This window comes from Osmerus mordax, chromosome 1 (genome assembly GCF_038355195.1).
Source record: "Osmerus mordax isolate fOsmMor3 chromosome 1, fOsmMor3.pri, whole genome shotgun sequence".
Classification (NCBI taxonomy): domain Eukaryota; kingdom Metazoa; phylum Chordata; class Actinopteri; order Osmeriformes; family Osmeridae; genus Osmerus; species Osmerus mordax.
This window is the reverse complement of record NC_090050.1, coordinates 13,868,530-13,893,274: the sequence shown is the minus strand read 5'-3', so window position 1 is coordinate 13,893,274 and position 24,745 is coordinate 13,868,530. Positions and strand designations below refer to the sequence as shown.

Below are 24,745 nucleotides of genomic sequence, written 5' to 3'. Positions count from 1 at the left end.
AAACACTAGAACCTCTTTATGGGTAAATGTTCCATGGCAATGTTCCATTGCCTGAACTAAACCACAAAAAAGACAAGTGTTGAGAAGCTCTCCAGGGGGTGCATGTCTCGTCTTGGCTATTGTGAATGGATTCATTCAAAGCACTGTGCATATTGATCATATAAAAGGGCTTTTCTTTAAAAGACATGCAGTTTTTAATGGAATTCTTCAATCTATTGTTACTCTTGAAGTTGATATAGATTGGTCTACCCCTGACTCATGTCAAAATAACAGAAATTATGTATGGTTTCTCAGAAACCATACATAATTTTTTCCACTTCATTTGTTTATACAGCTCAACATTTAGTTTTCTACGTAATTGCTTATCACCATTTTGGTTCTTGGTCTGTATACATTCCATGGATTGTATTGCTGCTTCAAAGAGATGATAGCAAATGCCTGGTGTTACAAATAAGGTGAGTCATATTCCAGTGATTAGTGCACACGTCTTTGTCATTTTGAATTGAATATGAAAGGATTGGATTCCAAATACACAGCTGTTTGTCTTTGCACAATGACAAGGCACTTCTTTTGGTGTGCTTGTTGAAGGGACTACATGTTATCTTAATTCATTTAAATGTAGTCCTTTTTCAGACATAGACTATATTTAGTCTATGTTCTATCGCTGTAAGACAGTGTTAGTCTGTTTTCCCATGTTGAGTGATTATCTTCTCCATTCCAGTTGTAGCATCACAGAAAACTTTCCCAGTATCACCAACATAAATATTTACCTAAATGTGCCATCCCTAAAATAATTTGTGATGTCCCTTTCTTTAAAAGTCTTGTAATCATACAACTGTGTAATGTAAAAAAGGAAACACATCAACTGATGATTCTAATGAATGAGAGGGCCTTAGTGTTTATGCTGCTGAATCGCAGGTCTGGGTATCCTCTCACACAGCCTCTCAGTGTGGCCCTTTAATAAGCCCTGGGACCTAGGCAAAGCCAGAAAGACAGGCCCAATTTAAACCAATCTAGAGGAGTAGTGACAATGATTTACGACATGGGACCAACTGCAACGCAGCTTTTCTCCCGCAGACCCCCCTCTGTAGCCAATCACGCGAAAAACACTCTCCACTTCCTGCTTCGGCTCTTAGAACACCCCAGATGCTGCTGCTGTTTTCACTCTGCCGGGATGGTTTCCTATCTAGATGACTGATTATCTGCTTAATTGGCATATTACGCCTCATATGCTTTTACTAAGAGAGTAAACCTTGGAGTTTGTATTCAACTGTTCAACAGCTTTTGTTTCACTTACTTTGTTGATGCTTATTGGTTATTTGGAAAAGATGTTCATTAGCATGGGTCTGCTTACAGTATACAGCCCAACATACCAGCCACCATTTAAACATGTCTGACTGGTTGATGGATGGGAAGTGGTAAAAGGGTGTAGTGATATACTATCTTGCACCTGGTTTCACTTCTATTGAGGTAATGAAGCTGCCTTCAAATGAAACATGCTCTCAAAATTCCCTTCTGGGCACAGCAACCTCTCAATGAAACCAACCATTACCCTATTAAAGGTGTGTGTGTATGCATGTTCATGTGTGTTTATGTGCATGTGGGAGAGAGAGTGTTTGTGTGGGAGTACACTTGCAGCTTCTCAATTTGCTCGATGTAGTCTTGACTAGGTTACTCCCCCCACCTTCCTGCTGTAATGTACCAGAGGATGTTATCTTGAGGAAGTCAGGCCATTCTTTATGAAATACAGGGTAGAGTGAAGGATTCACAACCCTTGACCCATGAGAAGATGCTACATGACTCTTCCACCTATGATGCACAACTGGGTTGACACAAAATGACATCTCCATTTTGCCAGCGAGTATACAGTGTTATCAGGCCAGCAGAGGAAGTCAACCACTCTCCGGGATAATCCAAACACATTCACGTCAGACTTTTTGCCTTGTCCATGGCCTTTCACAATCTCACCTTCTTCCTTTGAAACAAACAGACAGAGAGACAGGTTTATATTTGGAATCCTCAGACCTGCAGTTCAGGAACAAATGAGGTTAGTGGAAACTTGAGTTCTGCAATGGAGGAGATAAGGTTCTTGGACAGGCACACTGAATTCAACTAGTGTGAACTCTAAAATAGTTTGTTCTGTTTTAGGTTAATTTGAAGGATTTCTTGTGGGAATATCTCTTAACATTTTAGACAAGGGACAGTAAGACCATGCTGCACCCACTGTGGGTATGGATGCTCCGCATCGAGTGAGTCATTGTCTTTATGAAGTGACATGTCTTTCTGCCTGCCACCTGTCTTTCTGCCTGCCACCTGTCTGTCTGCCTGCCACCTGTCTGTCTGCCTGCCACCTGTCTTTCTGCCTGCCACCTGTCTGTCTGCCTGCCACCTGTCTGTCTACCTGCCACCTGTCTGTCTCTGTACCAGTGGGGAGACTCACACATGAAAGAAGATGCATTAAAATGCTTCTTTAAAAAATGGACAAAGTCACTCAGCGTCTGATGTCTTAAGCGGATTGAAAGAAAATCCATCTCTCCTAATGTCAGCTCCACTTTAGAGTATGAGGATAGGGGGTTTGGATTGGTGTCGACTTATTATTGACAGCATGGGGAGGTGAGAGACTATTGAGGGGAGGAAAGGAGGGATGGGCTCCTATAAGAGGAACTGGTAAACACTCAGTTAGATTGGGTGGCTTTTTAGCTGATCAGACAAAGACAGGGCAGAGAGATGGAGTTATGCATACATTTTGCTGCCTCAAGGAACAGAGAAATTAATTGGTACTACTGACAAAGAGATGTAATGGACACTTCTTGTTTGCCTCCATCTCCATCAGCTTCCTTCACTGCATGTTCAAATGGTTGTAGAAAATGTGCTGCATTTTTAGGAGACATAATACATAAGCCCATCCCTCTGTGTGTACGTGTGTGTGTGTGTGTGTGTGTGTGTGTGTGTGTGTGTGTGAGAGAGAGAGAGATTTAGGCAGCACAAATTGCTGTTTGTTTGTGCGTCAAACATACTGAATTATACAAGGTGTCACACCGTAATTTGTCTGACACAAAAACACTGCAGTGTATGTGAATACTGAATCAAGCGAAATGATATGTGACCTGTAAAAGGTCTTCTGCAAATGATCTTCATTGTCTCCCACAACGTTTTATAGTGTTTCCTGAGTTCTTTAAGACTAGGATAGAGAAGGAGGATAAAGAAAGAGAATCTGGAGATAGAGAGTAACAAATAGGAGGGTCTGTCTGTCTTTTTTGGTCTGTGGTAGATGAACTGAAGTGCAACATGTCCTTAGAAAGCCAGCTGAGTGCACTGCCAATATAATATGCAAATTCTGTTCAAGCTAATGCGATTTCACAATTCCCTCGTTGATTCTGTTTAAAGCAACAGCAAAAGGATGGTGATTTAATCAAAAAACTAAATGTTATTAATTTGAATCATGTTTAGCAACAGATTAGTCCTCCACCATTGTAATATGTTATGCATATATTAGAAACATAATTTCGTTTTTAATTTATGCTCAATAAGCCTGTGGTTTAAGTGACTCCACTCAGAGAACAATGTTGGACTTGGCTGCACAAAACCCACATAGAAACTATGACTTGGGCTTCACTTTAGACATGAAATTTGAGAATTTATAAAAGACTAGGCTTTTATAAACTGACCACCCAGCATTAGTGTTCAAACAGTTCAGTGAAGTACGATCATCCGGAAGATGAGTGGAGTGCTTGAATCTTCTGATTTCTTGTTTTATTGGATCAGATCTAACATAATGCTATGAATACTTTGCTCTACACACACAATACTACTCCTTAAACATAATACAATCATTGTTCATTACTATTAATATTATGAAAATACAACATTGGTTTCTAAAACAATTTGGAAAGCATTTCCCCATATTCTGAAAAACAGGGTAGGAGTCAGGTGGCTGAGCGGTGAGGGAATCGGGCTAGTAATCCGAAGGTTGCCAGTTCGATTCCAGGTCATGCAAACTGATGTTGTGTCCTTGGGCAAGGCACTTCACCCTACTTGCCTCGGGAGAATGTCCCTGTACTTACTGTAAGTCGCTCTGGATAAGAGCGTCTGCTAAATGACCAAATGTAAATGTAATGTAAAAACAACATGAACATTACTTTTGGTTCAATTCAAACTATTTCTGTCCAGTAAATTGGGGCCCATGTCAAGTACTGTATCTCATTATCAGTCTAATGTTCTGAAATCAATTATAAAAGCAGTCAATAAAGAAGAGGATAACAGGAAGTTCCAGCCTGCTGCCTGAGCCCATGCTGTTAGCATGTCATCGTGTATGTGTGTTCATGATTAGCAGCCATGCTGATTGGTGCACTGTATGGAGCTGAAACCGCATGGGAAGGATCTGCTTATTTTGTGTGTGCAATGCAGGGCACTGTACTACCTTCCATTTCTCCATGAGCTACAATCACTGTGTCCATTTCTTGTCCTCCACTCGCACCTCCCTCTGTGTCTTCACAACATCTGACGACGGGTTGCGGCGATTAAGGGAAATGTCACTGCATTCATTTTTTTAATTTGCAGGAGCTCGCTGTGCTTGTTCAGTCATATCAGTCATCTTGAAACATATCTATCATATATATAGCACATATCTCAAGTCCAGCTGTCTGTGTTTGTGGGCATGGTTGTGTGTATGTGTGTGTGTGTGTGTGTGTGTGCGTGCGTATGTCTTGATTGGTGCTATTTTTCAGAATTTGTAAATAAAAGTGACTCAGCATTCAAAAGATGCTTCTTCAAGGGACGGGGGAAAAGCTCTGATGTCTGTTGGTCAGTGTTGTCTACTTTCTCCCAGCCCTCCTCACCCCTACTCTCTCCAGCAGAGGGGTCGGGGATCGGCCGCAGCTGGTCAGACAGCTAGGCAGGGCTGTGCCTGAGGCAAACACACGCAGCTGGCAGTTCGCAATGGGGAGGCTGAGGGGGAAATGTGTGTGTGTTGTGGAGGATTCAATGCAGTGAAGCTTTGATCTGGTTTAGAGGATGTCCGACGGTGTCTAGTCTACAGTATTTTCTTCCTGTATAAGGCATAGTATATCATTTCTAAACCTGGTATCGCTAATCTTTTTTTCCCAGACTGCATTTCCAACTATGCTACAGTGACATAACCGTACTCTCAGCTGCACATGTGAGATAGCAGGAATGATGACACTTATTTACAGTATATTTAGTTTATGGCTACTGTACTTTAATATTTATTTTCCATGTACAGCCAAATCACATTGACTGGTAAAGAACAGCTAGTACAAGTCAGTTGACAGCCTGGTAGGGTCAATGCAGATATTTGTTTTGAATGTAATGACCAGTAATGATAGCCAGGTAATTACAGCATTTTCCTACATGGATAAAACTGCATTTCTTTTTGAGACAGTTAGGGTACAGACAATACACAGTGAACATGAATTGTTTGTCGATTCAATGTTTAACTTTTATTTCCATGGCAAAAAGTTCTCAATGTGATGCTAATTGCCGTAGTCTACCTGCACTACGGGTGTGTGTGCATGCATGCATTTGTGTGTGTTTGTGAGTGTGTGAAGAGGTGGCATGGGCCCAGAGGAGCCTGAGGTCTCTGTGATGCTCACACTGTGTCCCTGCGGGGGCGCGGGGGGAGCGCAGCGTCACAGAAAGGCTTTGTTCACCGCCTGCTGCTGCACTCTCTCAGCTGGAATTCCATTTGTTCCTTCACCGGAATGAAATGGCATTGATTGTTGGCTCAGATGTCTGTGAGGAGGGAGGAGGAAAAAACAGGAAAGAGACAGAGTGGTAGTGAGAGAGAGAGAGAGAGAGAGAGAGAGAGAGAGAGAGAGAGAGAGAGAGAGAGAGAGGAGAAGAGGCAAAAAGCACTTTCAGGGGTGTCTCAGGCATGCTAGTGCAAATCAATGAGGGTTTTTTAGAGGAAGAACAACACAAAAAGTAAAATGAGAATTGTGGAATGAGTAAAAGGACCTATCTGACTGAATGATGCACACAGGAGTCATGCTGGTGTTCTGGGTGACAGGCAAATCTCCTCCCAGAAACCTCACACCATGGCTGTGAGACATCCAGACCTTGCAGTTACATCAATCCGGTTGCAGTCTGAGTTGTTATTACATCTCTTTACATCAATCTATGGCCCTCTTCCAGTGGGATTCATATAACCAAGTTCTTTATTTAGCAGTGTTCTTATTACGCAGCACACCTGTTTTAGCGCAGCTGCAGCAATTTCCTGAATAATAAAGCCTGTATCCAATTGGTATCCATTGCCTGGTTTACTGTTTGACAAACACCTAAGACACGCATTCAAGAGCCAGAGCCATTCTGGTCATGGATGTAGCCGTCCCACACTCTCACACACCACGGTCATATCTGCTTGTCCAAGAAATGTAAGAAGAAACATATCTGCCTTCTTGTTAGTGTCATCTATCTTCTTGTAATCTTATCTGCACGTTAGTGCACATTTTCACGGTTTGAATGAAAGGAAAACATTCTTTATTAAGGATTCAATGAGGATGGGGATGGATGGAGACGATAAACGTAATTATTTCCGACCCAAAGCCCTGTTATTAAACCCAAATGGAGTACCTGTTCACCCGTTCCCCTGCAGCCCCCCTGTGAAGGAGGAGCAGCAGGAGGGGAGATGGTGTGGGGGCTTCGCATATTTAATTAGAAGGAGAGAGAGAGTGATTTCCTTATGGTGCCACCACGGAGGGGAAGCGTTTTGCCCAGTTGGATTGGTGCCTGGGTTGAGATTAATAATGAATCGAGGTGCACGTTCTCAATTCTGCTGCCTCCTCATTGTAATCCAGTCCGGGATCAAACACTTCTGCAGAGGCAACGGGTCTGCTACGCTTCTCCTCTCAGAAGCCCCTGTTCCTGGGGATGGAGGGAGGGAAAGAAGAGAGAGAGAGGGAGGTAAGGTTATTGCAGGGTCAATTCCATTAAGTATCCTTCACAGTGGATGCATAGCCCGGTTCTCCTGGGCGTGTTTGCCACGGGGATCCATCCATCATGGCCCATGTGTGTTAGCCATCACACAAGAAGAAGAGAGAGCCTAGTTTGATCAGCTGTGTGGTTCCTATGTGTGATTAGCTGTTGTATTCCTACGTGTGAGTGTATGTCTTCCTGCTTAAGGCTGTTTACTCATGAAGATTGCCTGTGCAAGCTCCGTTGGCAAAGTTGCAGCCACTCAGTCATGTGTGATGAGGTGTCAGTGATCCAGCTATATCAGCTATGTATCACTGGTGTCCTCCAGTCTTCAGCTCACTGTAGCGAGAGAGAGAGAGAGAGAGAGAGAGAGAGAGAGAGAGAGAGAGAGAGAGAGAGAGACACTCCGGGGAAAAGACAGGCTCTCCGATGACCAATTAGACCATTAATAGCCTATCAAATCCAATTTACAAAGCCAGCAAATGAAGCAAGTGTCTACGCTGTTATTTGTGTGCAAGAGAGAGAATACCATGTTCCCCTGTCATCCTTAATCAGTGCAGTTGAGACCTAATTGTAGTGTGTCCACTCATTTGCTACCCAAAACAACCCTTTGTCCGTCTAATCACAGACAATCACACAGACACACAGGCACTCTTATTCATTCACATGTCACATTCAGTTCCATTTACCACTCCCAAACAGTTCACCCCTGCCCCCCGCAAAAAAGAAAAACACATTGATTACCCAGGTAACTGATGCAGAACATTACATATCTCACATTGTTTCATCTCTGAACGTTGCTGACATCTCATTTGGAGAGATCTTAAAAAGCTCTCCTCTGCTGCCCTTTAGCCTCTGCTATTATTGATCCCTCTCATCTCTCACCTCAGAGCAGAGCAGAGCAGAACGCCTTAATGAGCCACGGCAACAGGCTAGTTTGGACCAATCTGTGAAATGTCCTCTTATGTTGACTTCCTATAATCTCCACCCAATGTAGACACTCTGACATAAACACCAATACAAACCCAAATACTCTCCATGCACAGTACACTCATGTCAACAACAATGATCACACTACTCTTGAAGGTGTCTCATTAGACCTCCCATTTCCCAATTCAGACCGAACACTGTCAGCGCATTCAGGAGGTGCCGTGTCAATTTTTGATAGAGTTGTCCATTGATTTATTTCTCAGTGAAAGTGAATCGATGAGAATCTCATTAAGGTAGATGGTAAAGGTCAGTGCAGACGTGTAAACGTATGCCCTGCTGGTTCTTAACACAGTCTCTGGATAGTAAACAACCCCCTAGAAACAAATGGACTTGGTCTGGCTGATTCAAGATGAAGCTTGTGTCTCGAGAGGGCCCGGGGAACTTCAATGACATTGCAGCTATATAACACAAAGGGATCATTTACATATACTGTAGTATTTATGTTTGTTTAGTACCTACTATAGTATTTGCATTTTTATTTGGGCTCAACAAAAGTTAAACCGCTATTCGAGCAGATAATCATCTTCTTTTGGAAAAGGGTTTCCTTTCAGGGAAAGTATAACCATTTATACACGTTATGGATAGATGTACGGATACACATTTCAGCGGTAACTTTAGTTTCTTGGTAGGACTAGTATGGTGTGTTTCAACACTCCTCCTTCCTGCAGCTCCACTGTTGTCTCCCGGGGGTCAGTGTGTTCCAGCCTCTTCAAAACAGAGCTGGAGACCCTGCAGAACAGAGGCCACGGGCTCGGTCTGGTGGCACTCTCAAGGATCCTGAAGAGAAAGATTCGGTCAAGTGTCATTTCTCAGTCTATTCTCAGGTCTCCTCTCTTCTCCTCACAGCTGATGACAAGGTGACAAGTGAACAAGGATTCATATGCAGCACAAAAAAGACCAGTTTAGAGCTTGAATGTTTACGACAAAGAGATATTTTTTAATATTTTTTTTTTTGTACTTTTACTGTTTATTTTTCATATAAATGACCATGCTGTGTGTATTAATAACCACAAAGAACACAGACAGAGGGAATTGGTTTAATGTCTCACTGATGTCTACAAATAATGACAGTCTTTTTGATTACTGAGAGTCTGTTTAGTGCCAGAGGCGCATGAAACAAACACACACACCCACACACCCACACACACACACACACACCCACTCACTTTGGAATTCTCCCATTCTTTACCTCCGTTGCTTGTGTCTGCGTTTCCGCCCCAAGGGCTTGATTTAGATGAAATGTCAGTTTTAATGGAAAATGTGACGGAAACAAAACAACAGCTTGGAATATTGCTTGTGTAAGTAGGAGAGGGGAGGCAAGTGCAAGGGTGGAGGCAAAAGCCACCTTGTTTCTCTGATTGCACTTTTTAGGAATTCATAGGTTGTGTGATATTAGTGTTGTAGTGAATGGGGTCTCCAGGCGAGCAGGGGACAGCGTGCTGCTCTTTATAGATGTACATGCTGGGAGGGAGTTCATTGGCTGGCCGGTCCTGAGGCGGACACGACACGCTGGAGGTGACAGCAGCAGCTGAGGGAGGAAGGAGAGAGAGAGAGTGTTTCCTCTCTCTCTCTCTCTCTCTCTCTCTCTCTCTCTCTCTCTCTCTCTCTCTCTCTCTCTCTCTCTCTCTCTCTCTCTCTCTCACTCACTCACTGACCCTCCTCGATCTATCACTCACTCATTCACTCTCTCTGTCTGTCACTCACTCCCCCCCCACTCACTGTGTCCCCCCCCCCTCTTTCTCTCTCTCTGTTTCTCTCTCTCTCTCTCTCTCTCTCTCTCTCTTGTCCTAGTCCCTTACTCCCATATCGTGACATCCTGTTCCATTTCCATTAAGACGGTACAAGGCTGCCTGGACTGCTGACATTACTTTTAGTCAATTGGCTTTGATGTCCGTGTGCTGATGGTTCTGCATGCAACCAGGCCCTGCTGTGTTTCTACATAGCAGTGGTGGGTGTACAGTAACTCCTGTAGGGTTTCAATAATCGAGCCATGCTATTTGGCTCTGAGAACTCTGCTTCCCTCCTGGGTTGAACGTGGAACAATCTCAGGCCCTATCTTGGGCATAGCTACACTTACCACCACATGCTTACTGTTTCTATGGTGATTCAAGTTACTCACAAGCAGAATCCCCATTTGGCACCATGGTAATTAATTTATCCCTATTGATCTCTTGTATCCCTCTAGCGCTTGAACGGGGTGGTCTGAAAGCTGAAAGCGCGCTGTTGATTGAATGCACATTCTATCTACAAATGCAATCGCAAATCAGTTCCCAGAGGGGGAAGGCTGGGAAGAGGCCAGATGATGTTCTTTCATGCTGAGGTGCTAACGCTTTATTGTGAAAGAAACAAGAGACCTTAATTGCAGGTTTGCTGCTGGGCAACACGATCTGTCCCATCCCAAAGTCTTTGAGAGACAGTCACAATAGGAGTTTAACCATGCATGTGATCATCCTTGACACAACTGAGACACGGTACAGTACTATCTACATATGGGTATAGCGCACAGTACTATAAATAGGTCTGCCTATATATTCTATATGTCCTGGTGAAGGCACACCGTTCTTATCATCTGTAATATAGAATGCACCACAGGCATGGACATGATAAATGTAAATCAAAACATTCCCTTTCAACATGCATTTAATGATCCTCTAATAAAGGGAGTCAGGTGGCTGAGCGGTTAGGGAATCGGACTAGTAATCTGAAGGTTGCCAGTTTGATTCCCGGCCGTGCCAAATGACGTTGTGTCCTTGGGCAAGGCACTTCACCCTACTTGCCTCGGGGGAATGTCCCTGTACTTACTGTAAGTCGCTCTGGATAAGAGCGTCTGCTAAATGACTAAATGTAAATGGACGTGTACAGGACGTGTACAGGACTGTACACGTGTACAGGACGTTGCATGCATTTGGATTTGGGATGTTGTTGTGCCCAGCAGTCCCAAGCTGAACACCCGGTTTGCAACATGGCAAAATGTAACAAAAACATGGCCAAAGTTGTACGGCAAGAAAGGCAGGATCTACCAGTCCAAGACAAGAGAGAGCAGAATAGAGAGGAAGAAAGAGAAGAAATCAAACTGGATCAGTCGCCATGATAATAGCTCACTTGCTGTCAGTCTGTGTCCCAGGGACGGCTTGGTGGCTTCGATTTGGTCATATTCAACTTGGCAACATCATTTGAGGCGGGAGCGTTTTCTCCTTTCAGAGATACGACAGTGTGGAGCGATGAAGATATCCTTTGGATGAAAAACATGTCAGTGCCTCATGGAACTTTAGAACACCTCAGATCTGATATTGCCTTTGTAGTCTGCCTTTGTCGTGGGCTGTTCTCAGAGAAGATAAAACATGCTCCCAATCTCAGATCACATCTACTTTGTGAATCTGAACAGACCATACCTCAGGACGTTATATTCTATTGTGACCCTTAGTGGACCAAGATATTGGGTTTTCTTTGTCAATTCCTTTCAGCACATGAAAATGCCATGAACTAAAAGGAGAGGCCCTGTCAGAGGAAGTGCCAATGTGTGCATGCACTGTATGTAATGTGGAGTGGTTTCACTGTTGGTTTCAACCCTTATTGATCATGTAAATTCAATTCTGGAGTCTCAGATATTTTTGCCTTACCTGGCAATACTGTATGTCAGTGCTTCTGCAAGGGCTGTAGAACAGACGGGAATTCATAGGAAAGTCCCTGTGCGATCTGTCCTGCGGTTGAAGCTACGCTGCCGTAGTGACACAACTATTAGTGCAGAGAACGTGTAGTGCCAGTGTACATGTAACAGCAACAAACACTGCCGACACTCGATATTATTAAGGCTTATCCTGTACACTGTGGTCAATGGATATGACCTGAGCATCAAAAGCAGTGTAGTAGTCCCCTCCATTATCAACACTTGTAGTTTGTTCTATATAAAGTATTTGATCATCAGCAATGTGCTGCATCTGGGGTCACGGTTTCTGTTCAAATCCCATTACGAGTTGCCGCGTAGTTTGCGTGCTGGAGGCTGTTTATCTAGTCCGTTCAGTTCTGCATCTGAGCCGCCTTTTAATTAAAAAGGTGCCGTATCTCTCCCCAACATTGGGAGGTGTGATCACTGGCTGTCGTTTCAGTTCAGCACAAACATGTTTATTTTAGGGGCCACATTCATTTAATGGGCTTGTCAAAACTGATGAAAATAAGAGCTGGCAGAACTGCCAGATAAGGCCTAGCATCATTAGATGGGTTGGAGGCTTTGTCTGCCTCCCTTCCTCAGCTAGTGTGGCTCCCACGACTGCGTTGTGTGCTTGTTCCCTGACAGGGTCTTCGAAGGTGGTCATTTGTAGAAATAAGACTCTAAAATGGAGTCAGGTGGCTGAGCGGTTAGGGAAGCGGCCTAGTAATCAGAAGGTTGCCAGTTCGATTCCCGGCCGTGTCCATGACGTTGTGTCCTTGGGCAAGGCACTTCACCCTACTTGCCTCGGGGGAATGTCCCTGTACTTACTGTAAGTCGCTCTGGATAAGAGCGTCTGCTAAATAACTAAATGTAAATGTAAAATGGAATGTCTATGGAGACATAAAAGGCAGTTTTAGGACTTTCTGTGAAAACACAGAAGCGCATAAGGCGACTGATCAATCCATTTCCCTCATCTGTACTGTACTACAGTATGTATATATATATATATATATATATATATATATATATAAAGCAACTGCAAACAGGTTTACCAGGGTTTCAGAATAAGTGTTCCAATTCCTGCACTGGTGAGATTGTATATGTTTCAGGGTTGTTTAAGGGCGGAATGAGATTTCACAGCTCTCGCCGTTTCTTATGAAATGGAGTAAATCTATTTCCGACACAGAGGGTGGTTTTATGGAAACCTCTTTTCACAGTGTTATCTTGACATATCACAGTGCTGTATGTAATGTGGAGCATCACCATCTGCTTGTTACATTGACTTGACTAGGGGCTGTGATAGCACAATGTGTTTACTGTGTTTGTTTTTGGAGTCAATTGTCATCTCATAAATGTGAGCATGCAGATTATATGGGCTGGGCAAAAAAGAGAGAGAGAGAGAGAGAGAGAGAGAGAGAGAGAGAGAGAGAGAGAGACCCAGAGAGAGAGAGAAAGAGAGAGAGAACTGAGGATTGTGCCGGACAGTGATAGTGAGAGGGAAAGTTTTTGGTCTCTGAACAGTGACACTCACAAGTGCCCTTCCAATTCAGCCAGGTGATCAGGGGAGGGATGGGGGGAGTTGTTACTCCCATTCTGCCTTCTGCCTGGCAACCCACCTACTCCACATTCCGGCCCCCTCTCCACCATACCCTCCTGTCCTCTTCTGTTCTCTTCTCCCATCAACACAGTCCTGTTTTCTCTTCAGATCATATTGTTTCTGCATTTCTGGAACACTCAGAGACCAGCCGGAGCACGTCATCAGAGCAAGGCTCCGCTGCGTGCTGCCTCGACCTCCATCAGAGGAGCCTGGAGTGCTGCTTCTGTTTCCTTCTTCCCGCTTTGAGAGCATTGACCTTCACAATGTCTCCCACTGCACTAAGACCACATCCTCTTCATGTCGTCCGGCTATTGTCTGTTGTCTATACGTGGAGACTAGTTGCTCGTATGAGCCTCATTTCCCTTGAACAGTAACGCCGGTTTCTGTGCGGAAGACTACAGAAATCAATGATGGGTTTGGAAAGGCGAATGAGGTTGTGTCTGATATCATCCCTCTCCGAGGCTCACCTCCTTTGTCTCGCTCCCATTGGTCCTGTCCCGCACATTACAATCAAATCTCCAGGGAGCCAATCATCAGGCCAGACTCTGTGGGAGGGCTTCGGGTCAAACAGGAAGTGTAAGGAGGTTGGAGGAGGGGGAGAGGAATCCACACCAGTGAACACAAGAGCAACAGTGAATCAAGAGAAAAAAAGGTGTCTCTGGCTTGAATTCCCCTCCTAGATTTGGTTAAGTGAGCTTGAGCATCTTCCCAAGCATGAGGCCATGCAGTATTCACTTACATGACTAGATTTTCCTTCTCAGTGGTAACGCATTTCTTTCCAACCAAGATCTTAGCATTACGCCGTAGGAGCATGATCTCAGTCCTTTCGTTTCAATGTCCCAGTTTAACAGTCAGACTCATTCCACATTTAAATACATTGGAGACAATGTTGCAACTTGTGAGTACACACTATGTAGGCTAAAGAGCATCTACTGTATCAGACACACAACTATGCTAAAAGACACTGGAGGGATTGATAAAGCAGTTTGGCGTGTTCAGAAGCCCCACTGGAGTGGGAAATCCCCATGTAGAAATCATGAATGGACTCCTGAGGGGATTAATTGCAGTCCTTAGCTGCCGTAATAGACACATGCTGGAAGGATGTGGCCACTGCGGTGTTTGAATGAGCCCCAGGTGGATCAGTACTGGCTGTTTGCTGGTTTGGTCTGAAGCCTGGAGAATGAAATCCCAGGTGCTCAGGTGTGGTGTGGATGCCTGCTCTGGGGCCGCTGAGACGGTCTCTGTTGGCTGTGTGCGACGCTGAGGGAGGTGTGGCTGCTAGACTGAGGAGGGATGGGAACAAGGACTGGGACGTGTTGACAGTGCAAAACAGGAAGAGACTGCTGTGTACTCTGTGGAATAAAATGGCAATTTTTATCAGGTCATCCCCCACCACAGAGACATTTAATTCTCGTCTTAAAACATATTTTTATTCTTTTGGCTTTCGAGTCAGTTTAGGGTCACTTGTGCTCACTGTAATTGTGTTGTTTGTCTGTTGTTCTTATTTATTGTTGTTCTGCCCTATTTAATGATTTTGTAAAGCACTTTGGTCGGCATGGGCTGTTTTTAAATGTGCTCTATAAATAAAACTGACTTGACTTGCTGGGCTTATGCTAAACATGTAGAGCACTTATGCACGCATACACATGCACACGGGCGCACGCACGCCAGAAAAGCACAAAACAAACAAACGATGACCGATCAATCAGGTGTGCTTTCTACTGACTCTGCTTTGGTTGTCAGTGTGAGTGTGGAGGATAAGTTACACTGGAATACTCTCTGAGATGTGGAGAGGAGCAAAGGAGGCTTCTTTACTGGAAACTTTGCCATCCCCATCCTCCCTGTCTTCTTCCTTTCACCCACACTTTATCACCTTCCTCCCTTCACCACTCCTCCCCCACCTGCCTCTCATCGGCTGTGCGTTTCTTTGTCACACTTCTGGCCCTGATTCTCCTCCCCCCTGCTGACTGGACATTGTGACAGCAGAAGGTCTGACAAAAAACGTCACCACCCTCACCTCCATAATGATATACATTCATTTAATTCAAGCTAGACGAGAATCAAATCTACATAGACATGGAGAGAAAGAGAGAGAGAGATACATTTGGGATGATTTCTATGTGCCCTGAGGCTGTGCAGTAATGTCATAGAGTGATTTAGACTGACACACACTCTACATTACTGGCTCACCAGGACTGTCATTGTCACTTGCAGAGCTGGAAAACAGTCAGTATGAATCACAGAATGATGATGACAACCATGTTGATGAGGATGAATGATGATGATGACTATGACAATGATGACAATCCCTGGGCTGTTAGCAACAACATTGACAACAGAATCATTTGAGGCTAACAAGTACACTTTGATTGACTAATTGTGTTTCGCAGTAGCTCTGCCAAACGACACAGCCCCCTCCATAGACAACAACATCAGGCCCTGCAGCCCTCTGCTGGGTGGACACAGCAGTGGGCCTGGTGCTACAGTAGCTAGCTAGCCCTCCGGTCTTGGCTCTTTGTAGACATTTTACATTTAGTCATTTAGCAGACGCTCTTATCCAGAGCGACTTACAGTAAGTACAGGGACATTCCAAGTAGGGTGAAGTACCTTGCCCAACGACACAACGTCATTTTGGCCCGGCCGGGAATCGAACTGGCAACCTTAAGATTACTAGCCCGATTCCATAACCGCCCAGCCATCTGACTCCCCTTCAGGGGGAGTCAGACATCTGCAGAGTCAGCTGCCATGGGAAACACTGGCTCCGATGTGTGCACTCTTTACCTCCACCTTCCCTCGCCCTCTCCCGCCCCCTCCACTGCCTACAATGATGGGGGGGGGATGTCTGTGGAGGAACACCGGGGCCTGGGAGACTTCCCGTCTCCTCCCCCAGTCCCCCGAACGGGATATGGTTTTGAACCAAACATCTGTCTGTGTCAGGACCCGCTCATCACAGCACACCCTCCCTCTGCTTGGGGCGGGCTGCAGGTGGGAGCCAGCCTCTCTGCAGCAGAGGCAGAGCATGGTAAAAGCAGCCAGCGACGTTGCGGCCATTACATGACACGAGTAATCTGGACAGGTCATTCCTATTTGTGCGTGCGCGGTACATGAGACATGCATGAGTGTTCACTGGTAAGCTTGTGCACACGTAGGCGTGCACATTCGTTTCATCATGGTCCTGATACATGCTGGGGATATCTGACTAAGTCTGGTCATCAGTGTTAAAGCCCAGGTCCACCGTTATCCACTATACACCCAGGACAGAATGTCAAATCAACGCTTGAGTCATGATCTTGGTGTGTTATTTTCAGCCATTGCAGGAAGCAGCCCTGTCAGAGATCCAGAGGGCTCTTCTCTCAGCCACAGCTTTTCTGGCTTTCTCTCTGAGAACAGGCCCAGCTGGGAAAACCACTGAATCAGCTGCTGATTGGCTCACTGATGGAGACCATTTGGAACTGAGCGCCGCTGGAGGAAATTGAATTACCCTCACAATCTGTTTGCTGTTTTTCTCGCCACAACAGTTGACGTGACGAAGAGAAAAAATTACAAAGTGAATGGTGTGTGTGTGCGTGTGTGTGCGAGTGTGTGCGTGTGTGCGCGCGTGTGGTGTTCGCGCGCGTGTAAATCCAATTCTTTCGGGTTTTTTCCATTCTGTTAGAGGTAGTCGTACATAAATCACATCATATTGTCAGTCATACATTAGGAGTTCTGCTTACAACAGCAACATCCTAAAGACTCTGTTTCTTGTATCTAGGATCTGCCCACCACATCACAATCCATAGAAATGACTCCACCCCCATATTCTGGTCACACATGGGGAGAGAAGAAGAGGGGGTGCGTGAGAGAGATAGAAAAAAGATAGAGAGACAGACAGACAGAGAGAAAAAGAGAGAAATATTATGAGAGAGAGAGCGACAAACAGAATGAGAGAGAGAGGGAGGTAGAATGAGAGAGTAAAGGGACAATGGGTGTTATAAGCAATGCGACCATACAAGAACATCCCATTCCATCATCAACACTCTACAATTATATTTCACAGCAACACTGGGTTTCGTTCCATGGATCACTCTGTAAGGAGCCTATCATCAGTGAGGTTGAGAAAGGCCAGATTACATGTTGGGATTTGAGCACCGACTGTAAAACCACTCCACAACACCTGGGAGGCCATATTAAGTCTGCTGAGTTGAGGTCTCTACCATGCTTCAACTGACTGTACCTCTCTCCACAAGGGCCTTGTTAGAGTCAATATGAATATTTCAAGTCACTGTGTTTCCATCCAATCACTTTAGTATAATAATTAATCAAAATAAACAGCACTCCACAATAAAGCTTTTTATTGTCGGTACTAATCAGACAACTCATTAGGCAGTAATGAGCTGACTCTTTCCTCGCTCTTGTCGTGTTCTGTGGGGGACGTAAGCGTGTGGGGAGCTAGCATGAACACACACACACATGCACACACATGAACGCACACACACTACCACCATCACCACCAGCCTCCTCTGTAGTCCCACTCCAATTATGGTAGCATCTCACCCGGGAAGGAGCCCACTTACCCAGCATTCACTTTATGAATAATTGATTGTTTGTGCCAGTGTTGTGTTTGTAAATACACATTTGCTCTGATTAATTGTTTTCTAGACATATTCATTTGTTAAATTTGATTAGACTCTTAAATTCATTATTTATTATCAGGACCCTCTTTGGCAATTAGGCAACACTAGGGCGACTAAAGTATTTTCTTGGCATCAGGAAAGACACACACTCACACACACATCCACATTCAGTCACACAGGGTGATGTACATCAGTTGTGCTTGAGGCTGCACGCTCTTTGCATTTCCATACAGCTCAGTGGAAGAGACAGCCTTTTAACTTCCATGTCAGATCAACACGATTCATGCTTTCAGGAGAGTCCCTTCCTCCCTGTCCGGTATTTCCAAAATGTGAAGATGCATGTCTTCATATAGCAATACTCGGAACCACAGAAACATGCTGATTTTGAAATGCGTGCTGCATTCACTGTAGCATGAAGGACATTTCCGGGAGGCCATCAACCCCTGTCCAAGTGGAGGCATTGCAGCTATTTCCCCAACAGCGAATAAGGATGTAATTGTGCTTTCAGGAAGCTGGTCATATTTGTATCCAAGTGATGGAGGAAATGAGTTGCAGTGACCTTTTCCCTGGGGATGTAATGAGTGGAAGTGTGCATCATCACTTGCTATGAAGGATTTCACAGCAGCTCCATTAGTTCCAACCTTCTGTTAGTAATGTAAAAATGTATAACACTCAATTCATACTTAAATACTTAAATATAAAAATCTTGCACCTCATGTGCATTTAAGACTTTCTATATATTTAGTTAATTTACTAAATATAGTAAATATTAATTGTTACTTAATTTAAGCATGGCATTCTAACTGCATGAACTGATGGTTTGCCTAGTATAAGATAGCACTGTATACTGTTGAATTTGAACATGAAGAGCCTAAGGCGTTTTTGGTAGACTGGCCAGACTTCAATGCATGATCAACATGCAGCAGTGTATTTATAGATGTTGAAAATGTTAGCCCTTTAGAATATACATACAACATCTATACATCAATGTACTTCCCAACAGGGTTCTTACATGTAGAAAATAAAATGTTTTACCAAGCTACAGTACATTTACATTTAATCATTTAGCAGACGCTCTTCTCAAAATAAACGCTCTTCTACAGTAGAAGCAGATACATGGCATAGAGTTAGGTGTAGCAGAACATGAACCAACAACCAGTGGTGATGTCAAGTATGGCCATATGGATCACGAGGCCAACGTCTTCTGCTCTCCTCTGGCCAACCTCCCACCTTGCTCAGTATTAAGTGTTTTTAGATGTGTTTCTCCATAGCAAAAGTGGACAATGAAGCCCTGGCTCAGGATCTTTGATGACAAGGCATTTAACCAGACCCTTTATTTGATATTCCTCTGTGAAATGTCAGCATCCAATCGAGCAGCCTGAGTCTGGCTGATGAGGCTGTTCAAAGATTTAGAAGGGACCTGTTGCTATGGGAGCAATGGAAGAACGCCCAGTATCTCAGTGGGAGGTCTAGCCGACAGGACGGACAGACATGATGCATCCAGGGAGTGCAGGAGCAGGACAGGCCGTGTTAGTCTTCTCCTGGGGAGGGCTGCAAGGCCAGCCGAGGAGAGGAGGGAGAGGAGTGCGAGGCAGCACATATGCCAAATATGAGTCGGCCTGCCAATTTGTGGGATGCTGGCAATTGCTACGCAGGCTGAATCCTTGACAGAGGGAGATGAATAATTGAGCGTGTGTGAAGCGTTGTGTGGGGATGGAGGAGAGATGCCTGGACATGGAATGGAGGGGAGGAGGCCGGCTACCAAACCTCTTATTTAGCTATTGACATGTTGCACATCGTACGCTTTTGGTAGCAAAAGTTGTTTTGGGGTAAAAAAAATTCCCTGATTGAAGATTGGATTTTTAAAGATTGTGATTTTTGAAGATGCTTGTTCCTCATTAGAAGCTTTTTAAGATGTTAAGACAATTGAAGAAAACATATACACATTTTGTGGTTGAATTTACAGTTGAAATGCTCTCATCTGCTTTTTGTCAGGAGATAACCCGACATATTGTCAGGGAACATGGGAGCTTTTTGAAATTCTCTACACACAGCAGTCACCAACACCAATGTGCTACTGTAAGTGCTTTGTAGTGATTGAACAACAATTGAGGGTCACATTGGTGACAGAGGGGGATTTGGCAGAGGGTGTTTCGTCCAGTCTCCCTGAGATGCTTTTGCTCAAAATGAAGGCAATGAATGCAAAACATAGCTGAGGAAATAGTCTCATCAAATCTCCCGTGTCTCCGTTTGAGGGCGTTGAAGAGGCAGATGTCTCAGAGGGAGCCATCTCGATCAACTGGCACAGCCTTGTCCCCTGTCCATCTGGAATTCAGAAATAACATTTACAATCCTGTACACTGCACCATGTTTCATGGACAAAAGAACATATAATATATATACAGGGCATCCAAATGTGTTTTGCTGTTAAATATTTAACAATGACTTCCAAATGCGGTCAGGGTGAAATATACACAGCTTACACTACCTTAAAGCTGTAAATGTCTTCATACTGTATGTTATATGTTTTTAAATCACCATATTTCTTCTGGTTACAAGTCTACAGTTTTTTATTGTTTATTCTGACGATGGTCTTTCTTTCCCCCCCCCCCCCTCTCTCTCTCTCTCTCTCTCTCTCCCTGGCAGATACTACCCTGTCAAGGCACTGTGGTAAGTACAGCTGCAGCATGTTCAGTTCTGTTAGATCTGGCTGGTTGGTTTGTGCCAGGTCAAAGATGGTGTGGAGATGGAGGGAACTGCTCTTAGATTATTTTGGTCTCAGGAGGGGCCTTGATGGTAGACATCATTTGCATGCTCATAAATCACATTTCATGTTTATGTTATGTTTAAAGCAACAACAAAAAAACTGAAAATAGCGGCACTGGGCCCATTTGGTCAATTGCAATGATTTTCCTAGTCAGGCAGTCTGTATGTATGTTTCATCTTGTTTAACCTATTGGCCCCTATATGATTCAATACAGTGCTGTATTGTGCAGTATCTGTCTTTCTAAAGTTTCAAACAGCAGCGTAAAATATAATGGGATCCTTGTGCTTTTCATAAGGAGCAGATACAATACATTTTCATTTTATGATCTTACTCATCCAAACAGCGTTTCTCTACAGTTGTACGATTTGCCTCACGTTTGAAGGAGACTAGTGATCATCCCTCCTCCAGTTAGATTAGGAATAAAATAACAGCTCTTGTGCCTTTTCTGGTCACTGTGGTTACTGTAGAACTAGGCTTAGTCCCTCCTGGATCCATTTTGTGTCCACGTGTCCCTGGCCTGGACTGGCCCACCTGCAGATCCCTGGTACCAGGCTATTACCACCTGGGCCTACCACGCTCTGATGCATCGGCTAGTCCCCGTCTGCAAATAGTTCAACTTCAAGTTCAAGTTATTTATTGTCAGATGCACAGAACAATACAAGGTCAGAGTGGGCACTGAAGTTCTTGAGACAAGACAACGCAAAGCAACCTGGCATAACATAACATATAAGTATTCAGTTTAACATAGATTACATCTATGATAAGCTAAAATATAATAAACCTCCTAAATATACAAAATAATATACAATATACAGTACAATATACTAAACCTCTAATACACATAATAACCTATACTAACCTTATAAACCTATACTAACCTAGAGACAGTGGGGTACAATTAGTGCAATAGTGCAATATAGTAGCTGAAAGTGACAGTGTGTAAAGTGGCTAGTGAGTAGTGTATCAACGTCCATATCAGTGTCCATTCAGAAGCCTGATGGCTCTTGGAAAGAAACGGTTGTCCAGTCTGCGTGTGCGAGACCAAATGCTTCGGTATCGCCTGCCAGAAGGCAACAAATAGGCTCCTTAAATATTACCAGGGCTGTGGGCTGGACCAGGAGGGAAACAGCTGAACACTGGCTTCTGTAGCATAGTACAATCCTGCAGTAGTATTCATGCTGTCTTTTGTGTACTGTAGGTGCCGTAAGCTATAGCTGTTAGCAGTTCACCTGACACCCCAAAGAGAGGGACGGAGGGGATGTATGTGCAAACCTCAGTTTGTGTCTGGCTGTCACAGTATAGGTTTGGCATGGACGTCTATGTAGAAATCAGACACATTACAGTACATATAGTCATTATCATGCGAGGTGCGAGGAGTCGTAAAGGTTAGGAGTCACATGAAAAGACCGAGAGAAGCAGTGTCAGTACAAGGTCTTGATGCCCTTGCTCCATTGATCAGTGCTGCTAGCAGACAGCTACGGCATTCAGTATGTAACACACAACAAGGACAGGTTATACCTCTACATGAGGGAATGTGTGCATGGATGTGTGTGTGTGTGTGAGTGTGCGTGTGTGGATATAGTGTACGTGGGTGTGGATAGTCATGTGTATGTGCATGCAGACTGTACTGTACTGTGTGCCTTATTTGTATGTTTTTTAAATGAGAACATGCGGTACAATGACGTCTCTTGCCCTGCCCGTCGTCCTTCAGACCTCTGTTCAGATAGTGTCCAGGTCCCGGGTAGCCCCTCTCGTTGTGAGGTGGCTAGGAGCCTTGGTGCTCAGCTTAATTGACTGCACCTGAGGCAGGAGACCGAGGTGTAATTGTGATAAGAGAAAACGCTGCGCCTGGCTGGTTTTACTGCCCTTATCTGTAATCTCAGGATTGATTATGGTTTTTCTGCCAGCCGAGCAAATTGTTCGGCGCTATCAACTGCAATGGAAACTACTTTAACTCTGCCAGGACCGAATTTAAGAGCACATTGGAAAGCATATTAAACCTTTAGCCATGAACTGTTACAAAATATACCAGAGCCAGGTTGTTGTTTGTTGGATGTTTTGCTGGTTTATATAAGGCTAAAGTATTGAGAGCCCAATATACTACATCTATTTTCTAAATGTAGCCCTAAACTGTCTTACTGTATTTCTTTCCATTCATTTTGTAGATTTGTTTCAGATTCATTTTGTACAGTGCTGTAGCCTCAAACTCAGAGTTTACCAAAAATATCATTCCTTTTTATAAGGTCTACAACTGTACTGTTGAAGGAAATGTCCTTCATGTGTGTACTCCCTGTCTCTCTACTTTTGAGTGCAGTTTGGGCTGAGAGAGCAGCTAATGGGCTGAGAAATGTCTCCAAATCTACAACAACAACAGAAGCTAATGTTCTCAAGCCTGCTGCAACCACATATCTGGACCTCTGACAGAAAAAAACAACTATGCTTTACTCGGATGTGTCAGAAAAGTCATTTCTGTCAGCCTAATTGTAGATCTGCTCTTAGAGAGGCCCTGTGATATGGTCTAATTGCTTGCTGGATCGGACGGTGTCTGGGTTGTTGGTTCTACACACACTGTCTACGGCCATGAGGAGCAGGATGGTGGATTTAGGATGGAAGTCACCTGTGATCTGACAGTGCTGTGTCTGTCTAGTGTCCGAGATTCATATGTGGGTGGATCTTATAGCTTAGGGGTATTGACACAACAGGTGAAATATGGCATAATGGGTTTGAGTCAGAGAGAGGAAACAAGCACAACATTGCAGTCTGTTTAAGACCGAAAGCACCTATTTCCCACCCAATTAAGAATAGAACCTCTCAAAGTTTTCTTCCTGTCAAACCTTCAGCTGCAGGCTGCTTAGTCTGCCTATAGGACAAAGTCTCTGTTTGGATTTGGAGCCATCAGTCAAAAAACTGTATAGGGACAACACAAAGCATTTCTTAGAGGAAACTGCCAGGGAGCATGTTGATCCCATAGCTTAGTCCTCGCCTCGCAGTTCCCAGCTCTGCCTGAATGAGGATAAGTCACACTGCGGCAGACGTCAGAGACTAGATGCACGGAGGAAAGAATCTAATGGCTGCTACTGAAACCATCCCAGTGGGTTCGATCTATCAGACAGGCCAGAAAGAAGCTAGATCAGTTTTCCAAAGAGTGAGTAAGTCTGTCTCTGTGAGTCAGATGACAGAGGCCAGGGGCCTGGGAGACACGGGGGGCTTCAGGACCCATGTGGACTTGTGTCTACTGCAGGTTCAAAGCATACAGATACGAATGATATATTCCAAACCAGCTATGAATATATTCTCCAGGGTTGGTAGTCCTGGCGGAGCATAGTCAAGGTGTTATTACCCTTAACATTCTCCTCATATCTTTGGTGAAACATACATTTCATGTGAACTGACTACAATACACAGTACTGAACATGATGGAAACGACTACAGTATTTCAAACTGATTATAAACCTAATACAGCTGTATAGCCTGTGAGCAGTGCTGTGTGTCTGTCAGTGGTTAATCCAGATAGGCTGTGATGTCGAGACAGGATGTTCCACCCCTATTGACTTACTATGGCATTACCTCCCACTGAAGTCTGCTCTCCGTTTTAAACACCCTCGCCCCCCCTCTTATAGGATACTGTTGGTGGTCCAGACATGTCTCTCCTCATTCCTCCTGGCTTGGCTGAATCATTTTGAAAAGCACTGTAGCATTAAGGCTCACTGAGACAAGCCTTGTCCAGGCAAATCCCTACACAAATTAGAGTGTAGAGGCCATTATTAAAGCCAATCGCTCATAGTAGCGCTCAACAGTTAAATTACAACCTTTCCACTCCAGCTCATGTCTCTAGAACAACAAATCCACCACTTTTTCCCTCCACGGAGGTGGGAGAGGCAGGGGAGGCAGGGGAGGCACAGAGGAGGGAGCAGCTTTAGAGGCATCATTTCCCCAGAATGGGTGTGGAGTTAGGGTGTGTTTGGGAGCTGTCGTTCATGTAAGGTTAGGCCCTAAGAGAGGCAAGACAGTGATCGACATTGAGGTTCCCGAACATAAAGAGCATTACATTTACTCATATGAAAAGCATATTTTTAACACTTCACCCTGACAGTAGGCTTGTCAAAGGCATGCACAATTCTCAAGTTGGCTTTCATGTGAAGTGTTCTGAGGCGATCTCTTAGGCTGGCTTTAAACTATTCCTTCTTTAAATGCTT

General features: G+C 44.3%; 1 protein-coding gene across 1 annotated transcript in view; it reads left to right on the top strand.

The window, feature by feature from the left end:
- The window catches only part of cdh4 (cadherin 4, type 1, R-cadherin (retinal)), a 116,015-nt gene that overhangs the window by 31,192 nt on the left and 60,078 nt on the right, over window positions 1-24,745 (top strand). Inside the window, exon 3 of the mRNA XM_067233986.1 lies at window positions 20,429-20,452. Within this exon, the coding sequence (XP_067090087.1) occupies window positions 20,429-20,452 (24 nt within the window). The remainder of the gene's footprint in view (window positions 1-20,428; window positions 20,453-24,745) is intronic.